Genomic DNA, 14,411 nt, shown 5'->3' with positions numbered 1-14,411 from the left:
AAGAGTTCCCTGAATATCCCTCAAGATGGCTGGGTTTCGTATAAGCAGAAAAAAATGTGCATTTTATCCTCCTGGGCCTTTGAGATGTAAATGATCTACCTAGGCCCTCTGGAGCTTATCTGTGTTGCTAGGAACTGAAGAAAAAGGGATGCAGAAATAACATTAAAAAAAAAAAAAAACCCCTCAAAACTGCTGGGAATGCTCCCTCAACCAAACTTTACATAAGTTTCATAAGAGATCATCAAGAAAAAACAGTAAAACCATAATTATCTAAGCAAGAAAATTTAATGTATTCCAACTATTCTTTGTAAGCTAGTAAATTTATATTGTTGTTGGTTAGTCACTAAGTTGTGTCCGACTCTTGTGACTCCATGGGCTGTAGCCTGCCAGGCTCCTTTGTCCTTGGAATTTCCCAGGCAAGGAGACTGGAACGGGTTGCCATTTCCTAACCTGCATCTCCTGTGTTGCAGGCAGATTCTTTACTACTGAGCCGTATAGGACTTTGTTGTTATTCAGTCGCTCAGTTCTGTCTGACTCTTTGCGACCCCATGGACTGCAGCACGCCAGGCTTCCTTGTCCTTCACTGTCTCCTGGAGTTTGCTCAAACTCAGGTCCCTTGAGTCGGTGATGCCATCCAACCATCTCGTCCTCTGTTGTCCCCTTCTCCTCCTGTCTTCAATCTTTCCCAGCATCAGGAGTCTTTTCCAATTAGTTGTCTCTTCGCATCAGGTAACCGAAGTATTGGACACCTAGAACTTTAAGCACTTACAATTCAAATATTTAAAAAGTTAGACAAAATGAGTTTCAAGTTCACATGGAAGGAGAAATACTATATTGTTGATACTTGGTATTAAGATTAGTTTGTTGACTTAATTAATTTGGTCTAATTAATTAATTAGGTCTTTAGCATCATCAACTTTCATGATTTCACAAAATAACATTTTCACTGAGCCTAGGTTTAGTAGAAGTTAAATGAAATCTTATGATATCTGTTGCAAATCTGTCAGTGAGGAAAATAACTTGGTGTGCTAAAATTTTTGAGTCAGTTAAACTATAGGAATAATTATGTTCTGAAAATTACCTAAAATAATATCTCCAGATTTTAGTAAAAATTACTTGCCCTCTCGGTTTTCATTAGAAATTAAGATGTCTAAAAGTTGGGGATTCTAATTTAAATATGTAATTAAAGTTGCTAGATATAATAAAATATTTCACTATATAGTAGGAAAGTGGGTTACATATTTTGAGAAAAAAGAAGTTTTATGCATGATCAGGTTTATTTTAGATTAAATTTAATTGGGTAAATGGATTTTGTTATTAAAAGTAGACTGGTACAGGACTAGATTTTGCTCCTTTCTGCTAAAAGAACAAGTTTACTTCTGTTAGAAAACGCCGCGGGAGAAAGAAAAAGCCGCCTCTAAGGACCGGTGGTAAAGGCCTTTTTATTAAGCGTCGCTCTCGCTCTCGGGCAGAACTCCCGGGGGGCTGGTGAGTGAGGAGACAAAGGGAGTCTGCAAGGTATGAGGGGTGGGGAGGGGTTTTATAGTCCGGGCAGGCGTCCAGGCCAGGTCTTTTCATATAAGGAAGAAAGCGCGGGCTACAGCGGTGGTCAGTGTCCGAGGGCTGTGTTGGTACCTGATTGGACCAGGCTGCAGGGGGCCAGCCCCTGAAAGTTTAGCCAGCCTCCGGAATTTGCCTTGTAGCACTTTCCCGGGGGCATGCCCCGACCTTTCATCCCGGCCTTTTAGTTATAGGACAAGGGGCGCCGGTTCTCTCTGGCTTCTTCCTGCTGAACGGGGGCGGCGAGGGGTAGGGTGTGGCCGGGATGACAGGGAGCGTCTGCCGTTAATTTTGTCACAGAGTGTCCGTTGGAAGCCCTTGGTACTGCTGTCGCAATACCATCAGCTGAACCGTGTTGAGCCGCTGTTTGACGAAGGCCAAGAGCTTATTTAAGAGACAGGGCCCGAAAGTTAAGAGCAACAAGAGGATTATGAGTGGTCCCATTAAGGTCGAGAGCAGGGTGGTCAGCCAGGGGGAGTTTTGGAACCATGATTCGAACCAACCTTGCTGGGCTTCCCGTTCCCTCTTTCTGCGCTCTAGTCCTTCTCTTACTTTGGCCATGGACTCTCTCACTACCCCTGTATGGTCTGCGTAAAAGCAACACTCTTCTTTGAGGGCTGCACAGAGGCCCCCTTGTTGTAAAAAAATCAGGTCTAGGCCTCGTCTGTTCTGTAACACCACTTCTGACAAAGAGGTTAGGGATTTTTCCAAGGCCATCATAGACTTTTCTATTCGTGCAATGTCTTCATCAATGGCGACTCTCAGGGTGATTAGGCCCTGATGTTGTGTAGTCAGGGAAGCAATGCCCGTGCCCGTTCCGGCCGCCCCCAGGGCGAACAGTGTTGCTAGAGTAATAGCTGTAACGGGCTCCCTCTTATGTCTGGGAGCTGGGGTATCTTGGTCCCAAAAGTTGTAGAGGACCTCCTCTGGGTGGTATGTAATCTTGGGTACTACTACTACCATGACACAGAATTCTCTGCTCTGGTCGAAGACAGCCAAATGGAGACAGGGCGTCAGCCCAGTCCGTGAGCATATCCACCACCCCCCGATTTCGGGAATGACATAGGTCTTGTCGGTGAAGTTGGTGTCATTGTCAGTCTGGGCACACAGGGTTTGTTTATCTGTAGGAACCGTGCCTAAGCAGGTCCCCGAACCCCATACTTGTTTCATGGTAAGGCCCACCTTGCGGTCTCCCCAAGAGCACTGTGGTGGGTTAGAGAGAGTGGATAAGTTGTAGGTGGCATTTAAGCCCACGGCCTCGTAGTAAGGTGGGTGTGAGGTGTAGCAAAGCCAGCAGGATTGAGTCGCATTAGGATTGGAGTGGTTAAGGGCCCCGTAGGTTTCTTTGATCAAGGCCCACAGGGGTTCTTGGGTTTCTGGTGGGTCTGTCTGGGTTAGCTGAAGAGAGGGGGTAGGGGTAGGCGAGGTCACAACATTTGCGGCATTTGTCCCTTGTGGTGAGGGGCGGGGGGGTGTAATAATCTGGTTGGGCCCCATAACTTGGGTCTGGGCGGGTTGTAGGACTTGCTGAACATACAATGTTGCACTATTGCTTCCCGTACCATAGGTATCATATATCACTACCCCCCAGGACAGCCCGGAAATCCATCTATTTTCAGTCCGTCCCTGCTGTGTGAATGATAGTCGGATCTGGTCGCTGCATTGCCCTGGGTTGGAGGGTCGTCCCTGCCAATCTGATTTTGGAAGAGGACCCTTGAAGGACATATTGATCAGGTCTGGCCTGGTCACCGACCACTTCCGATACCCATCATTGGAAGTAACACAGCCCCAGGATTTACAGTAGCGGCTCACCATTCCCCCACAGGTTTTTATGTTTTCTCGCTGATGTCCCGGGCAGGCATAAAACCCGAGAGACCTGACCCTACACTTGGAGTATCCTGATTGTTCGATTAATTTTGTAAGGTTAAAATATAAGTCCGGCCACCACTTATCTTTCGGTTGGGTAGCTGTGGTCCGGTTTAGCTCTTCGTAGGTCTCTCCATTTTTTAAGATCCATGTGACTTGAAAAGGCTGGTGGGGGTTTTGGTAGGTGTGCCCCCCTTTTTCCAGGACCCCCAGTACCCCCAGAGTAACCCAGAGTAGAGAGTCCCGCATTGTTCTGAGGTTGGGGTGAAGGGGGTGTGGCGGACAACCAGCCTCGTGGGTCTCGTAGGGATGGAGCCGGTAACCAGGTCAGGGTGTCCCAAGGGAATAGCACCCCAGGAGTAGGAAGCAGATGGCTAGGTATGTGAGGGCCAGGGACAGTCGAAGAATGGAGGACCAATTGCGGGGGGCCGCGGCCGCTAATCTAATGGCAAAAAGTATGGCCAGAGCTGTGATTGTTAGCAGCCACAGCGGGTGATGCCAGGTCAGCATCGGATATCAGGATGTGGTCCCCCAATTATTTTGGGATTGACGACAGAGGGGTTCGGGTGATGGTCAGTTTGGTCGGCCCCGTGAGGGTGGAGTGGTAGGAGTAATTGAGAGGAGGGGCCTGGGCCGGGGCCGCCCCTGTCTCTGGGAGACCCGGGGGAGCTCGTTTGAGCCGGGTCAGGTGATACCAGGGCTCGTGTCCCAGCAGTTTGGCTGCCGTGGGAGTGGTGAGGATTACAGTATGGGGCCCCGTCCAGCGAGGTTGTAGCAGGCGGGGACTCAAGGTTTTTAGCAGTACCTGATCTCCCGGGGCCAGAGGCTGAGTTGGCCCCTCGTCGTCTGTCGGTTGTGGCAGGACCCGGTTTGCGTGTTCTCTCAGCAAGGATCGTAGGAGGGAGAAGAGGGGGAGGTACCCCGCAAGTGGGGGAGCCTCTCCCTCTGGGAGGTGAGTCAGGAGATAGGGCCTGCCGTAGAGCAGTTCAAAAGGGGTCAAACCTGTTTTGGAGTGTGGTGTGGTGCGAATGCGAGTGAGCGCCAGAGGAAGGAGGTCGACCCAAGATAGCCGCAGTTCTGAGGCAAGCTTGGTCAGGTGCGTCTTGATGATGCCGTTCACCCGTTCTACTTTGCCTGACGATTGGGGCCGATAGGGGATGTGGAGATGCCAGTCGATGCCCAGAGCCGTAGCCACCTGCTGGGAGATCTGTGAGATAAATGCAGGCCCATTGTCAGACTGAAGGGAGTTTGGCAACCCAAATCTGGGAATGAGATGGGTCGTCAAGACTTCTGTCACCGCCGCTGCCGTCTCTCGGGCGGTGGGGAAGGCCTCGACCCATCCTGAAAAGGTATCCACCAAGACCAGCAGATAGCGGTAGGTTCGATGTCTGGGCATGTGGGTGAAGTCTATCTGCCAATCCTGCCCGGGCATATGTCCCCTTAGCTGGTGAGTCTCCTGTGGGGGTCGGAGTCCTCCTTGAGGAGAGGTGGAAGCACAGGTTAGGCAGGAGCGGTGGACCGCATATATGGTCTGTCTGAGATGTAGGGGAGAAAAGACAGGGCTGAGAAAGGAAAAGAGAGCCCTTGGCCCGATGTGGAGGGTATTGTGGATTTGGGATATTATGGCCTTAGCCTGGCGCTCAGGAAGCACCGGTTTATTATGGAGTAGTATCCATCCCGACGGGTGCCTCTGAGCCCCTTCCTGTGCCAGCAAGGCTCTGGCTTCTTCGCTGGAATAATCTGGGTTGAGGGTGGATCTCAAAGTCAGCAAGGGCTCGGGGGCTTGTTGTAAGGTGATTTGTCGAGCCACTTGATCTGCCATATTATTACCCAGAGCGACACTGTCATGAGTATTTTGGTGTCCTTTGCAGTGTATGATAGCGACCTCTTTGGGCAGAGATAAGGCATCTAACAGTCGAATAATGTGGGGGGCATTACAGATGGGGGATCCTTTAGTGGTCAGGAAGCCCCGCTCTTTCCAGATTGCCGCGTGAGAATGGGCAATCAAGAAGGCATATTTGGAGTCTGTGTAAATATTGGCCCTTTTTTCTTTTGCTAGGTGTAAGGCTCTAGTTAGGGCTGTTAGTTCAGCCTTTTGAGAGGTCGTCCCGGGTGGCAAGGGCTGAGCCTCCAGGACTTCTCGGGTGGTTACCACAGCATAAGCCGCCCTTCGGTTTCCATCAGGATCTCACTTTGAGCTCCCATCGACGAACAAAGTTAGCTCTGGATCTGGTAGAGGTTCGGAAAACAGGTTGTGAGGTGGTTGCATAAGGGACTCAAGGACCTCTGAGCATAAGTGGGCTGGGGGTTCTGAGGAGAGGGGGAGGGAGGGCAACGAAGAAAGCGGGTTTAATTGTGGAGAACGACTCACGGAAACTTGCGGATTGTCCAAAAATACCAGGTGAAACTGCTGGAGCCTGGATTCGCTGAGGTCAGAGAGAAATCTAGAGGCTAAAAGATCGCCAAGGCGATGAGGTGAGAAGATGGTCAGGGGCTGACCATGAATCAGCTTTTTAGCATCAGCGTACAATGTTGCTGCTGCCGCTAGTGCCCGCAGGCAGGGGAACCATCCCCTGGCTGTGGGGTCAAGTTGTTTGGATATGTAAGCAACAGGCAGCAGTTCGGGGCCAATCGGTTGCACCAGGGCTCCAAAGGCTATCCCTCCCTTTTCATCAGTGTATAGATGGTGTGGATAGTTGGGATTTGGGAGAAAGAGAGGGGGTGCAGCCAATAGGGTTGAGCGTAAAGCGTGGAAGGCCTTAGTCACTTCAGTGGGGGAAGACAGTGGTCCTGTGGGAGTCTCTTTAGCAGCGGCATATAGGGGTTTGGCCAGGGTGGCGTAGTTTGGGACCCAGTGTCGGAAGAACCCCATCAGTCCTAGGAAGGACAATATCTGGTCTCCGTTGGCCGGAGGACAGATGGACCTGAGGAGGCTACACCGATCTGCCGTCAGGGCCTTAGTGGTAGGGGTGATTTTGAGGCCTAGATAGACAACAGAAGTCTGAGTCAGTTGGGCCTTGGATTGTGAGGCTCTGTAACCCTGGGAGCCAAGGAAATTAAGAAGAGTTGCAGAATGTTGTCGGGAGGCTTTTTCTGAGGGGCTGCAAAGGAGCAGGTCGTCTACATATTGGAGGAGGGTGCTAGGGCGGAGCGAGCATCTGGCCAGGTCTCGGGACAGAGCCTGTCCGGAGTAATGGGGACTGTCTCTGAACCCCTGAGGGAGTACAGTCCATGTGAGCTGGGTGGTAAGCTGAGTGTCGGGGTCAGTCCAGGTAAAAGCAAAGAGGAATTGGCAGTCGGGGTGGAGTGGGATGGTAAAAAAGGCATCTTTGAGGTCAATGACGGTAAAATGAGAGGTTTTGGGAGGTATGGAAGAAAGGAGAGTGTAGGGGTTAGGGACAAGTGGATGGGCAGGGACCACCGCCGCGTTGATCAGGCGGAGATCCTGCACTAGCCGGTAGTCTCCTGAAGCCTTTCGAACAGGAAGGATGGGTGTGTTACAGGGGGAAGTCGTGGGGATCAAAAGACCCTGTCCTCTGAGACGGTCGATGATGGGCTTTAGTCCCCTGAGGTTATGAGTAGACAAAGGAAACTGGGGCCTGGCTGGGAAGCAGGTGGGGTCTCTTAGCCGGATGAGGACTGGAGGGTGGTGCCGAGCCACCACCGGGACTCGGGTGTCCCAGACCTCAGGATTAACAGAAGAGGTTGGGGGGTCAACAAGTAACATTAGGAAGGCCCCTGACGTGGGAGCCGATCCTGGAGTCAGGTGAAGAGTGGCCTTCAGCTTAGCGAGTATATCTCTTCCCAAGAGAGGAGTAGGGCAGGAGGGGATGACCAAAAAGGAGTGGGTAAATAGGCAGGAATCTAATTGGCAGAACAGTGGTTGGGTTTGGAGTGGACACGAGGGTTGGCCGTCAATGCCCATAACCGAAACCTGGGAAGGACGTAAAGTGCCCCCGAAAGAGGAAAGGACCGAATAGGTAGCCCCCGTATCAACTAGAAAGTTGATGGACTTACCCGCTACCTGGAGCGTTACCCTAGGCTCGGCTTGGGTTATTGGGGTCCCCGAGTCTGGGCGGCATCAGTCATCATTGAAGCTCAGCAGTTCCGAGGCCGGAGGAGGGCAGGAGGTCTCCCTGGGGCGCTCTGGTCTCCGGCCCCTAGAGGTCGGAGCCCGAGAGGCCCGGGGACAGTCACTAGCCCAGTGTCCTCGTTGTTTGCACAACGGGCATGGCTTGGAAGGAGGCCGCGGATTGGGGCACATCTTGGCCCAGTGTCCTTCTTGGCCGCACTTGAAGCAGGCCCCCGGAGGGGGGTTTTGGGGCCCCGAGTCCGCCGCCGGCCGGAGGGCTGCTACCAAGGCCTGGGTTTGCTGGTTTAGGAGGCTTGCCTGAAATTCGGCCTTTTGTTTGAGCCTTGCCTTTCGGCTGGCCTCAGCAGTTTCTTCACGGGCGTTATAAACTTTAAAGGCCATTTTTACCAGGTCTTGAATAGGGGTCTGAGGGCCATCCTCAGCCTTGGCCAGTTTTTTTCGGATGTCAGGTGCGGATTGGGAGATAAAACGATTGGCCAAGGTAGCTGCCCCCATGGGGGACTCAGGGGACAGTCTGGTGTATTGAACAAGGGCCTCAGTCAGCCGATTAAGAAACATGGCTGGGTTTTCATCGGGCCCCTGAGTCACCTCATCTAGTTTGAGGAGGTTTACCACTTTATGAGAGGACGTTTCCATCCCATCAAGGAGACACTCTATCATATAGCGTACCCGCAGCTGGCCGCCACCCCCTTCCTGGTAGTTCCAATCAGGGTCGGTGTCAGGAACTGCCTGAGCTCCCGGGGGGCGCTCGGGGGAGGGGTTGGCACTATGCCGCTGGTCGGCCTTAGCCCTGGCTGCCGTCCAAATGGCCTGCCTCTCCTCGGGGGTGGTGGTAGATCCCAGGATGACATATATGTCCTGCCATGTTAAGGCATAGGCGTGGGTCAGACCAGTAAACTGCTTAATGTACTGAGTGGGGTTGGAGGAAAAGGATCCCAGCTTGGCCTCAATCTGTGCTAAGTCCTGGAGAGAGAAGGGGACGTGGACCTGGGCCAGGCCATTGGCTCCGGCCACTTGCCGCAGAGGGAGTAGCGGGGCTGGGGGAGGGGGCGGGGAGGCCCCTGGAGGGTTGCTATGGGAGCGAGTGTGGCAGCTAACCGGAGACGAGTAGGGAGTGACGGGGGGAAGGGGAGGATACAAGATAGGGCTAATGGCCGGAGAATCTGGGGCCGGCGGTGAAGCCTCAGGGGCGGGAACAGGAGCAAAAGAGGCTGGAGTAGGGTTAGAGGGGGAGGGGTTAGGAGGGGCCGGAGAGGAGGGGGAAGAGGTAGGAGGGGCCGGAGTGGAAGGGGAGGGAGTAGGAACCGGAGAGGAAGGGGAGGGGGCCGTGGGAGAGGCGTAGGGAGGGGGGGCCACCAGATCTTCTGGGGGAACAGAGAAAGCAGAGGACTCAGAAGCGGGAGGGGTTGGCTTAGCTCGGGAGGGTGGAGTCAGGGGGGCCATGGTGAGTAGGATCTGGCTAGGAGCACACGTAGTGCACAGGGTGGGGCGAGAGCGCAAAGCCCAAAAGGCCTGAACATAGGGGACCTCAGACCATTTTCCCGTTCTCCGGCAGTAATTATCCAAATCACGGAGGACGTCAAAGTCTAGTGTCCCTGTGGCTGGCCATTGTGAGCCATTATCTAGGGAATACTGAGGCCAGGCCTGTGAGCACAGAAAAGTGAGCTGCTTGGGACGGATATCTCTCTTTAGCCCTAGAGTCCGCAGGTTAGCTAGCAGGCACTCTAAGGGGGTGGAGTATTGGGGATCGGGTTTGGAGGCTGTCGATCCCATGGCGACCACAGGGCGTGGAGGCAACCCCCGCTGTCCGAACGTCTTCGGACGAGTCGAGGGGAGCCGGAGGTCCGTGTAGTCGCGGGGAACGTCTTCCTCACGGCCGCAGGGACCCGGAAAGGCCGAAGCCGGAGGTCTACTCAGCCGCTGGGGACGTCTCCCCACCAGCTGGTGACCGGGAAGGCCGGAGCCGGAGGCCGAAGCCGGAGGCCGAAGCCGGAGGTCTACTCAGCCGCTGGGGACGTCTCCCCACCGGCTGGTGACCGGGAGGGCCCAGTAAGTGCGCACTGGTTACGGAGCCCTAGGAAGTGATCGCCAGGGAAGGCAGGCCCCAAAGCCGAAGGGACTTACCCCGTATCCTGCCGTCCGGGGGGTTGGTCAGCCGCCTGGGTCCGGGGCTACCGCGGCGGTGGAGCTCGAGGGGGGGCCCCAACGGCGAGTGCCGGGGGCCCCTCAACCCGAGCCCCACGTTGGGGCGCCAGATGTTAGAAAACGCCGCGGGAGAAAGAAAAAGCCGCCTCTAAGGACCGGTGGTAAAGGCCTTTTTATTAAGCGTCGCTCTCGCTCTCGGGCAGAACTCCCGGGGGGCTGGTGAGTGAGGAGACAAAGGGAGTCTGCAAGGTATGAGGGGTGGGGAGGGGTTTTATAGTCCGGGCAGGGCGTCCAGGCCAGGTCTTTTCATACAAGGAAGAAAGCGCGGGCTACAGCGGTGGTCAGTGTCCGAGGGCTGTGTTGGTACCTGATTGGACCAGGCTGCAGGGGGCCAGCCCCTGAAAGTTTAGCCAGCCTCCGGAATTTGCCTTGTAGCACTTTCCCGGGGGCATGCCCCGACCTTTCAACTTCAAATGCTGCTTTTGATAATATATTGTGTGAACTTCCTTGCCTTTCAATGATCTGATTTTGTTCTGAAATATTCAAAGTGACCTATGATTCTACCAGACCAAAAGTTCTTAGAACTTTTTGATATTTTTGATGAACTTCCTATCAAATTCTGGGCTCCCCAGGTGGCACTAGTGGTAAAGAATCTGTTTGCCAATGCAGGAGAAGTAAGAGACTTGGGGTCATTGGGTCGGGAAGATCCGCTGGAGGAGGGCATGGCAACCCACTCCAGTATTCTTGCCTGGAGAATACAATGGACAGAGGAGCCTGGCAGGCTACAGTCTACGGGGTCGCAAAGAGTCGGACTGAGCAACTAACACACACACACACACACACTATCAAATTCTAATTAAATTTCTTTTGACTTCGGCTTGCTCTGGGATGCTTCAGAGGGCCCCTAAGTCATGAGATATTCCTTCCCAGGCAAATACTGGAGTGGGTTGCCATTCCTTTCTCCAGGGGATCTTCCGGACCCAGGGATCAAACCCAGGTCTCCCACATTTCAGGAAGAGTCTTTTCCATCCGAGCCACCACGGAAGCTCAGCACATTGAGTGGCCTACCAGTGAAATCTTCATCAGATTTGGGAATGAACATTCCTAGCACCACGGGATGAAATGGTCATGAAATACCCCCAAAGCCAGGATCAAATTTATAAATATGAAAGGGCCTTGCCAGCTGAAAACTGCCACTTGCTCTCTAACTCTACAGGGATTAAATCATGGGCCACTGCAGTTGCTGACCTTGAACACCCCTGACCTTGAACACCCCCTGAAAGGAGTTTCAGGATGGAGATTAAGAATGGGGCACTCTGTGCTCAGGGGTAAAACTGGCAAACCAGGCTCTCAAATTGAAATTTTAAGATTTTTATGAGCCTAAATCTTGCATCTTCTCATGTCTAAAAAAGCATTAAAATCACTAATGGTGATGCCTTTTTTGGCCATTTAGAAGAGAAATGCATTTGGATATAAAAATGGAGTAGCTGTCAGACTCAGACACACCTAGTCATTCTCACAGCAGTGTCTATTCAAATTGTAACCCAGCAGAACCCTGTAGGTACCTCTATCAAGTTTATGATTAACCTCCTTACCTTAACCTTTATTCTTATTCTTGTTCAGAACTTGTTCTCCTCATGATTGAGAATTATCAAAGAAAAAGGGGGGATTGTAACCCAGCAGGACCCTAAGGGACCTTCCCAGGAGAGGCTTTCCCCATATCTTCTACTTTAGATATATCCAGATAGCAGTATTTGATGCAATGATTTGACTGATAATGTTAACCCTGTAATATTGAAGAAGGAATTCATAGGGCCTGGACTCCATCTCAGGCCTGTCCGTGCTGGCCGTGCTCGGCTGCCTCTCTAGCGGACTCTGAACTCTCTGCTTAGTGCCTGTGGGGACAACAATGGAAGGATAAGACCCCCTCCAGACAGGGGAATCTTGAAGATCACATCCAGGCTACTCATTGCCTAAGAGGAAGCATACCGTAATCACCCTTGTCTCCGGACAGGTCATAAACTTTTTTTCGTATTTATCAGGATGTAATCACAGGCTTATCGATTATTAACTGGTTGGAATGTAACTGCGGGCTTATTGACTATTGACTGTTTGGACACGTACACATGGGGTAGGTGGTGGGTTAGGACATGTACGCATGGGGTATAAAAGATTTTCACAAATGCTGGACGGGGTCCTTGGCTAAGAGGAGACTCTGCCTTGGGCCCGCCGGCGTAATAAACTGCACTCCACTATCTGCATTGTCCTTCTGAGTGAGTCTGTTTCCCGGAAAGGGTGGCTATAACAATATCACCCTGTCCCCTCACCCTCAACCACTCAGAATTGTACACTCACTGATCACATACCCTGAATTCCCCTTCCCTTACCTGGTTTTTAAAAGTTCTTTGCTGAATTTCCCCCTGTGCAGGGAGCTCAGGGGTGGTGGGTGAGGGGAGGGGGAGTGAGTGTAGCACATAAACTCCTCGTCTCCTTACATGGCCCTGCAATAAATACTTCTCTGCTCCAAACTTCAGTGTTTCCGTGTGCTTGGCCTCACTGCATCAGGCACACAAACTTGCTCTAACAAAACTGTTCCAAAGATATTGGTATACATATGATCAGTATACATATTATTTTGGTGAAGGGAGAATACATGCAATCAACACATATTTCTTTGTAGAAGATTACTGCTAGTCACCAGGGGCAGAGGTCACCATGAAGAATTTTAGTGCTTTTCTAGATACAAGAAGATGCAAGAATTGGGCTCATGAAATCTCCTGAAAAAAATCTAACTATCTGAAGACATGTTCTGCCAGTTTTTCCCAGAGCACAGTGTCTCATTCTTGATCTCCACCCTGAACTCCTTTCAGGGGGTGTTAAAGTTCAGCAGCTGCAGTGGCTCATAATTTGACCTTTGTAGAGGTAGAACGCAAGTGCCAATTTATAGGTGACAGTATATTGTGTCGCTTTTTAACTTTATCAGTCTATGCTCTCTTCTTCAAACTTCATTGTATCAAAGAATACCCTATAATAATCTTCTCTCTACAGCTATTCTCTCCAACAGTGATAAAACACTCCTACACTTTCCTGCTACAGGGCATAACCACTTTCTGGACAGATAAAAAATTCCTTGGGTTAAAAAAATGACTGATTTATGCTCTCAACTAGAGAATGACAAGCTTTGAGCTAAAACAAGCAAAAATAATAAAGCATTTGTGAGCTCATTTCCTGCCTATCTCTTTTTAACCAAATTTCCCTTGACAATATATCACATGATGATTTAACGTGGTTGTAGAACTTTAATCTCATGTTTTCCACTTTTCACAGATCTTGCAACAAACTGGTCTTGTGGCTGCCTCCTCTAGTCATGTTTCTGGTTACTAACTCCACTCAAGTCCCCTTCTACTTCATCCTCATGGGCATCCCTGGCTTTAAGGTCTTTCATACCTGGATTTCCATCCCATTCTGTTGTCTCTACACTATCTCTATCATAGGCAACAGCATCATACTGGCTGTCATCAGGGCAGAGCCCTCTCTGCATGAGCCCATGCACTTGTTTCTCTCCATGTTGGCCCTAACAGACCTGGGACTTACCCTCACCACTTGGTCTGCAGTCATGGGGATCCTCTGGTTCAATGCCTCAGAGATCAGCTTTGAGGCTTGCTTTATTCAATTCTTCCTCCTCCATGGATTCTCCTTTATGTAATCTTTAGTGCTGTTGGCCAGGCCTTTTGACCACTACATGGCCATTTGCCACCCCCTCCCTTATTTTTCCATTCTCACTAGGAAAGCAATCTGCAGAATACATCTGGCCATCATTTACTGCTGTCTTCTGGCTGTTCTTCCCACATTTTTCCTCTTGAAAAGGCTTCCCTTTTGTGGCTCCCCTCATCTCTCCCACTCCTACTACCTCCATCAAGACATGATTCACCTGGTGTGTGCTGACACCACTACAAATAATAGGTATGGATTTGTTCTAGCTCTGCTCATTATCATACTGGACCCCTTGCTCATTGTGCTGTCCTATGCACTCACCCTGAGAAGCGTCCTCAGAATTGCCTCCCAGGTTGAAAGGCTCCAGGCCCTCAATAACTCTCTGTCCCACATTTTGGCTGTTTTGGTCCTTTATGTGCCCATGGTGGGTGTGTCCATGACTCACCACTTTGCCAATTGTACATGTCAGTATGGCCAATGTCTATGTACTAGCACCTCCTGTAATGAACCCCATTATCTATAGTGTTAAAACCAAACAGATCCGTCGAAGGATCTTTGATCTCTTTGCCCATAGACAGTTGGAGTAGAGTATTGAGAAGTGGGCTTTTGGTACTACTCCTTAAAATAATAGTTTGAGAAACTTGAAAAATTATGGTTTGGATGTCTAGTCATATATGAATCAGGAAACAGGGCTGGGAGTTAAATACAATGTTGTGTTCATTGGATTTGTAATTTAAGCTAAGTTGAACCACCTGCATGTGGTGGAGCTGCTTCATTTACATGCGGTTTTTGCATACTAAGTTCCTCAATGTTTGTACCCTGGAATTGCCAAGCTTCTAGTTCAAGATGTGAAATATGTTGTAGAGTGAACTACCTGAGTTAGGTAACCTCTCAAAAGTCCTTCAAATGGGGATATCCTGTTTTTAAGAGTGTCTCCTCTTGTGAAACCCTCCCCTAACATGCTCATGAAGCCTCTAAGTTGCTTCCATTTACACTGTTTCTTCTCAGAAAATGACCTGAGAAGTAATTCTGG

General features: G+C 50.8%; 1 protein-coding gene and 1 pseudogene across 1 annotated transcript; one reads left to right on the top strand and one right to left on the bottom strand.

Moving 5' to 3' along the window:
- Positions 1-1,854: 1,854 nt before the first annotated feature.
- LOC122702047 (MLV-related proviral Env polyprotein-like) lies at positions 1,855-3,675 on the bottom strand. The gene has a single exon (XM_043915561.1). It carries the CDS (start codon positions 3,673-3,675, stop codon positions 1,855-1,857), a length of 1,821 nt encoding a protein of 606 aa, XP_043771496.1.
- Positions 3,676-13,031: 9,356 nt separating this feature from the next.
- On the top strand, positions 13,032-13,965 carry LOC122702037 (annotated as a pseudogene).
- The last annotated feature ends 446 nt before the right edge of the window (positions 13,966-14,411 follow it).

Source organism: Cervus elaphus, chromosome 1 (genome assembly GCF_910594005.1).
Source record: "Cervus elaphus chromosome 1, mCerEla1.1, whole genome shotgun sequence".
Classification (NCBI taxonomy): domain Eukaryota; kingdom Metazoa; phylum Chordata; class Mammalia; order Artiodactyla; family Cervidae; genus Cervus; species Cervus elaphus.
The sequence above is the reverse complement of the archived record's forward strand: the minus strand, read 5'-3'. Positions and strand labels throughout refer to the sequence as shown.

Bases quoted from the DNA above. Each gene is read 5' to 3' on its own strand.
- LOC122702047 (XM_043915561.1), bottom strand. From the start codon at position 3,675: ATGCGGGACTCTCTACTCTGGGTTACTCTGGGGGTACTGGGGGTCCTG.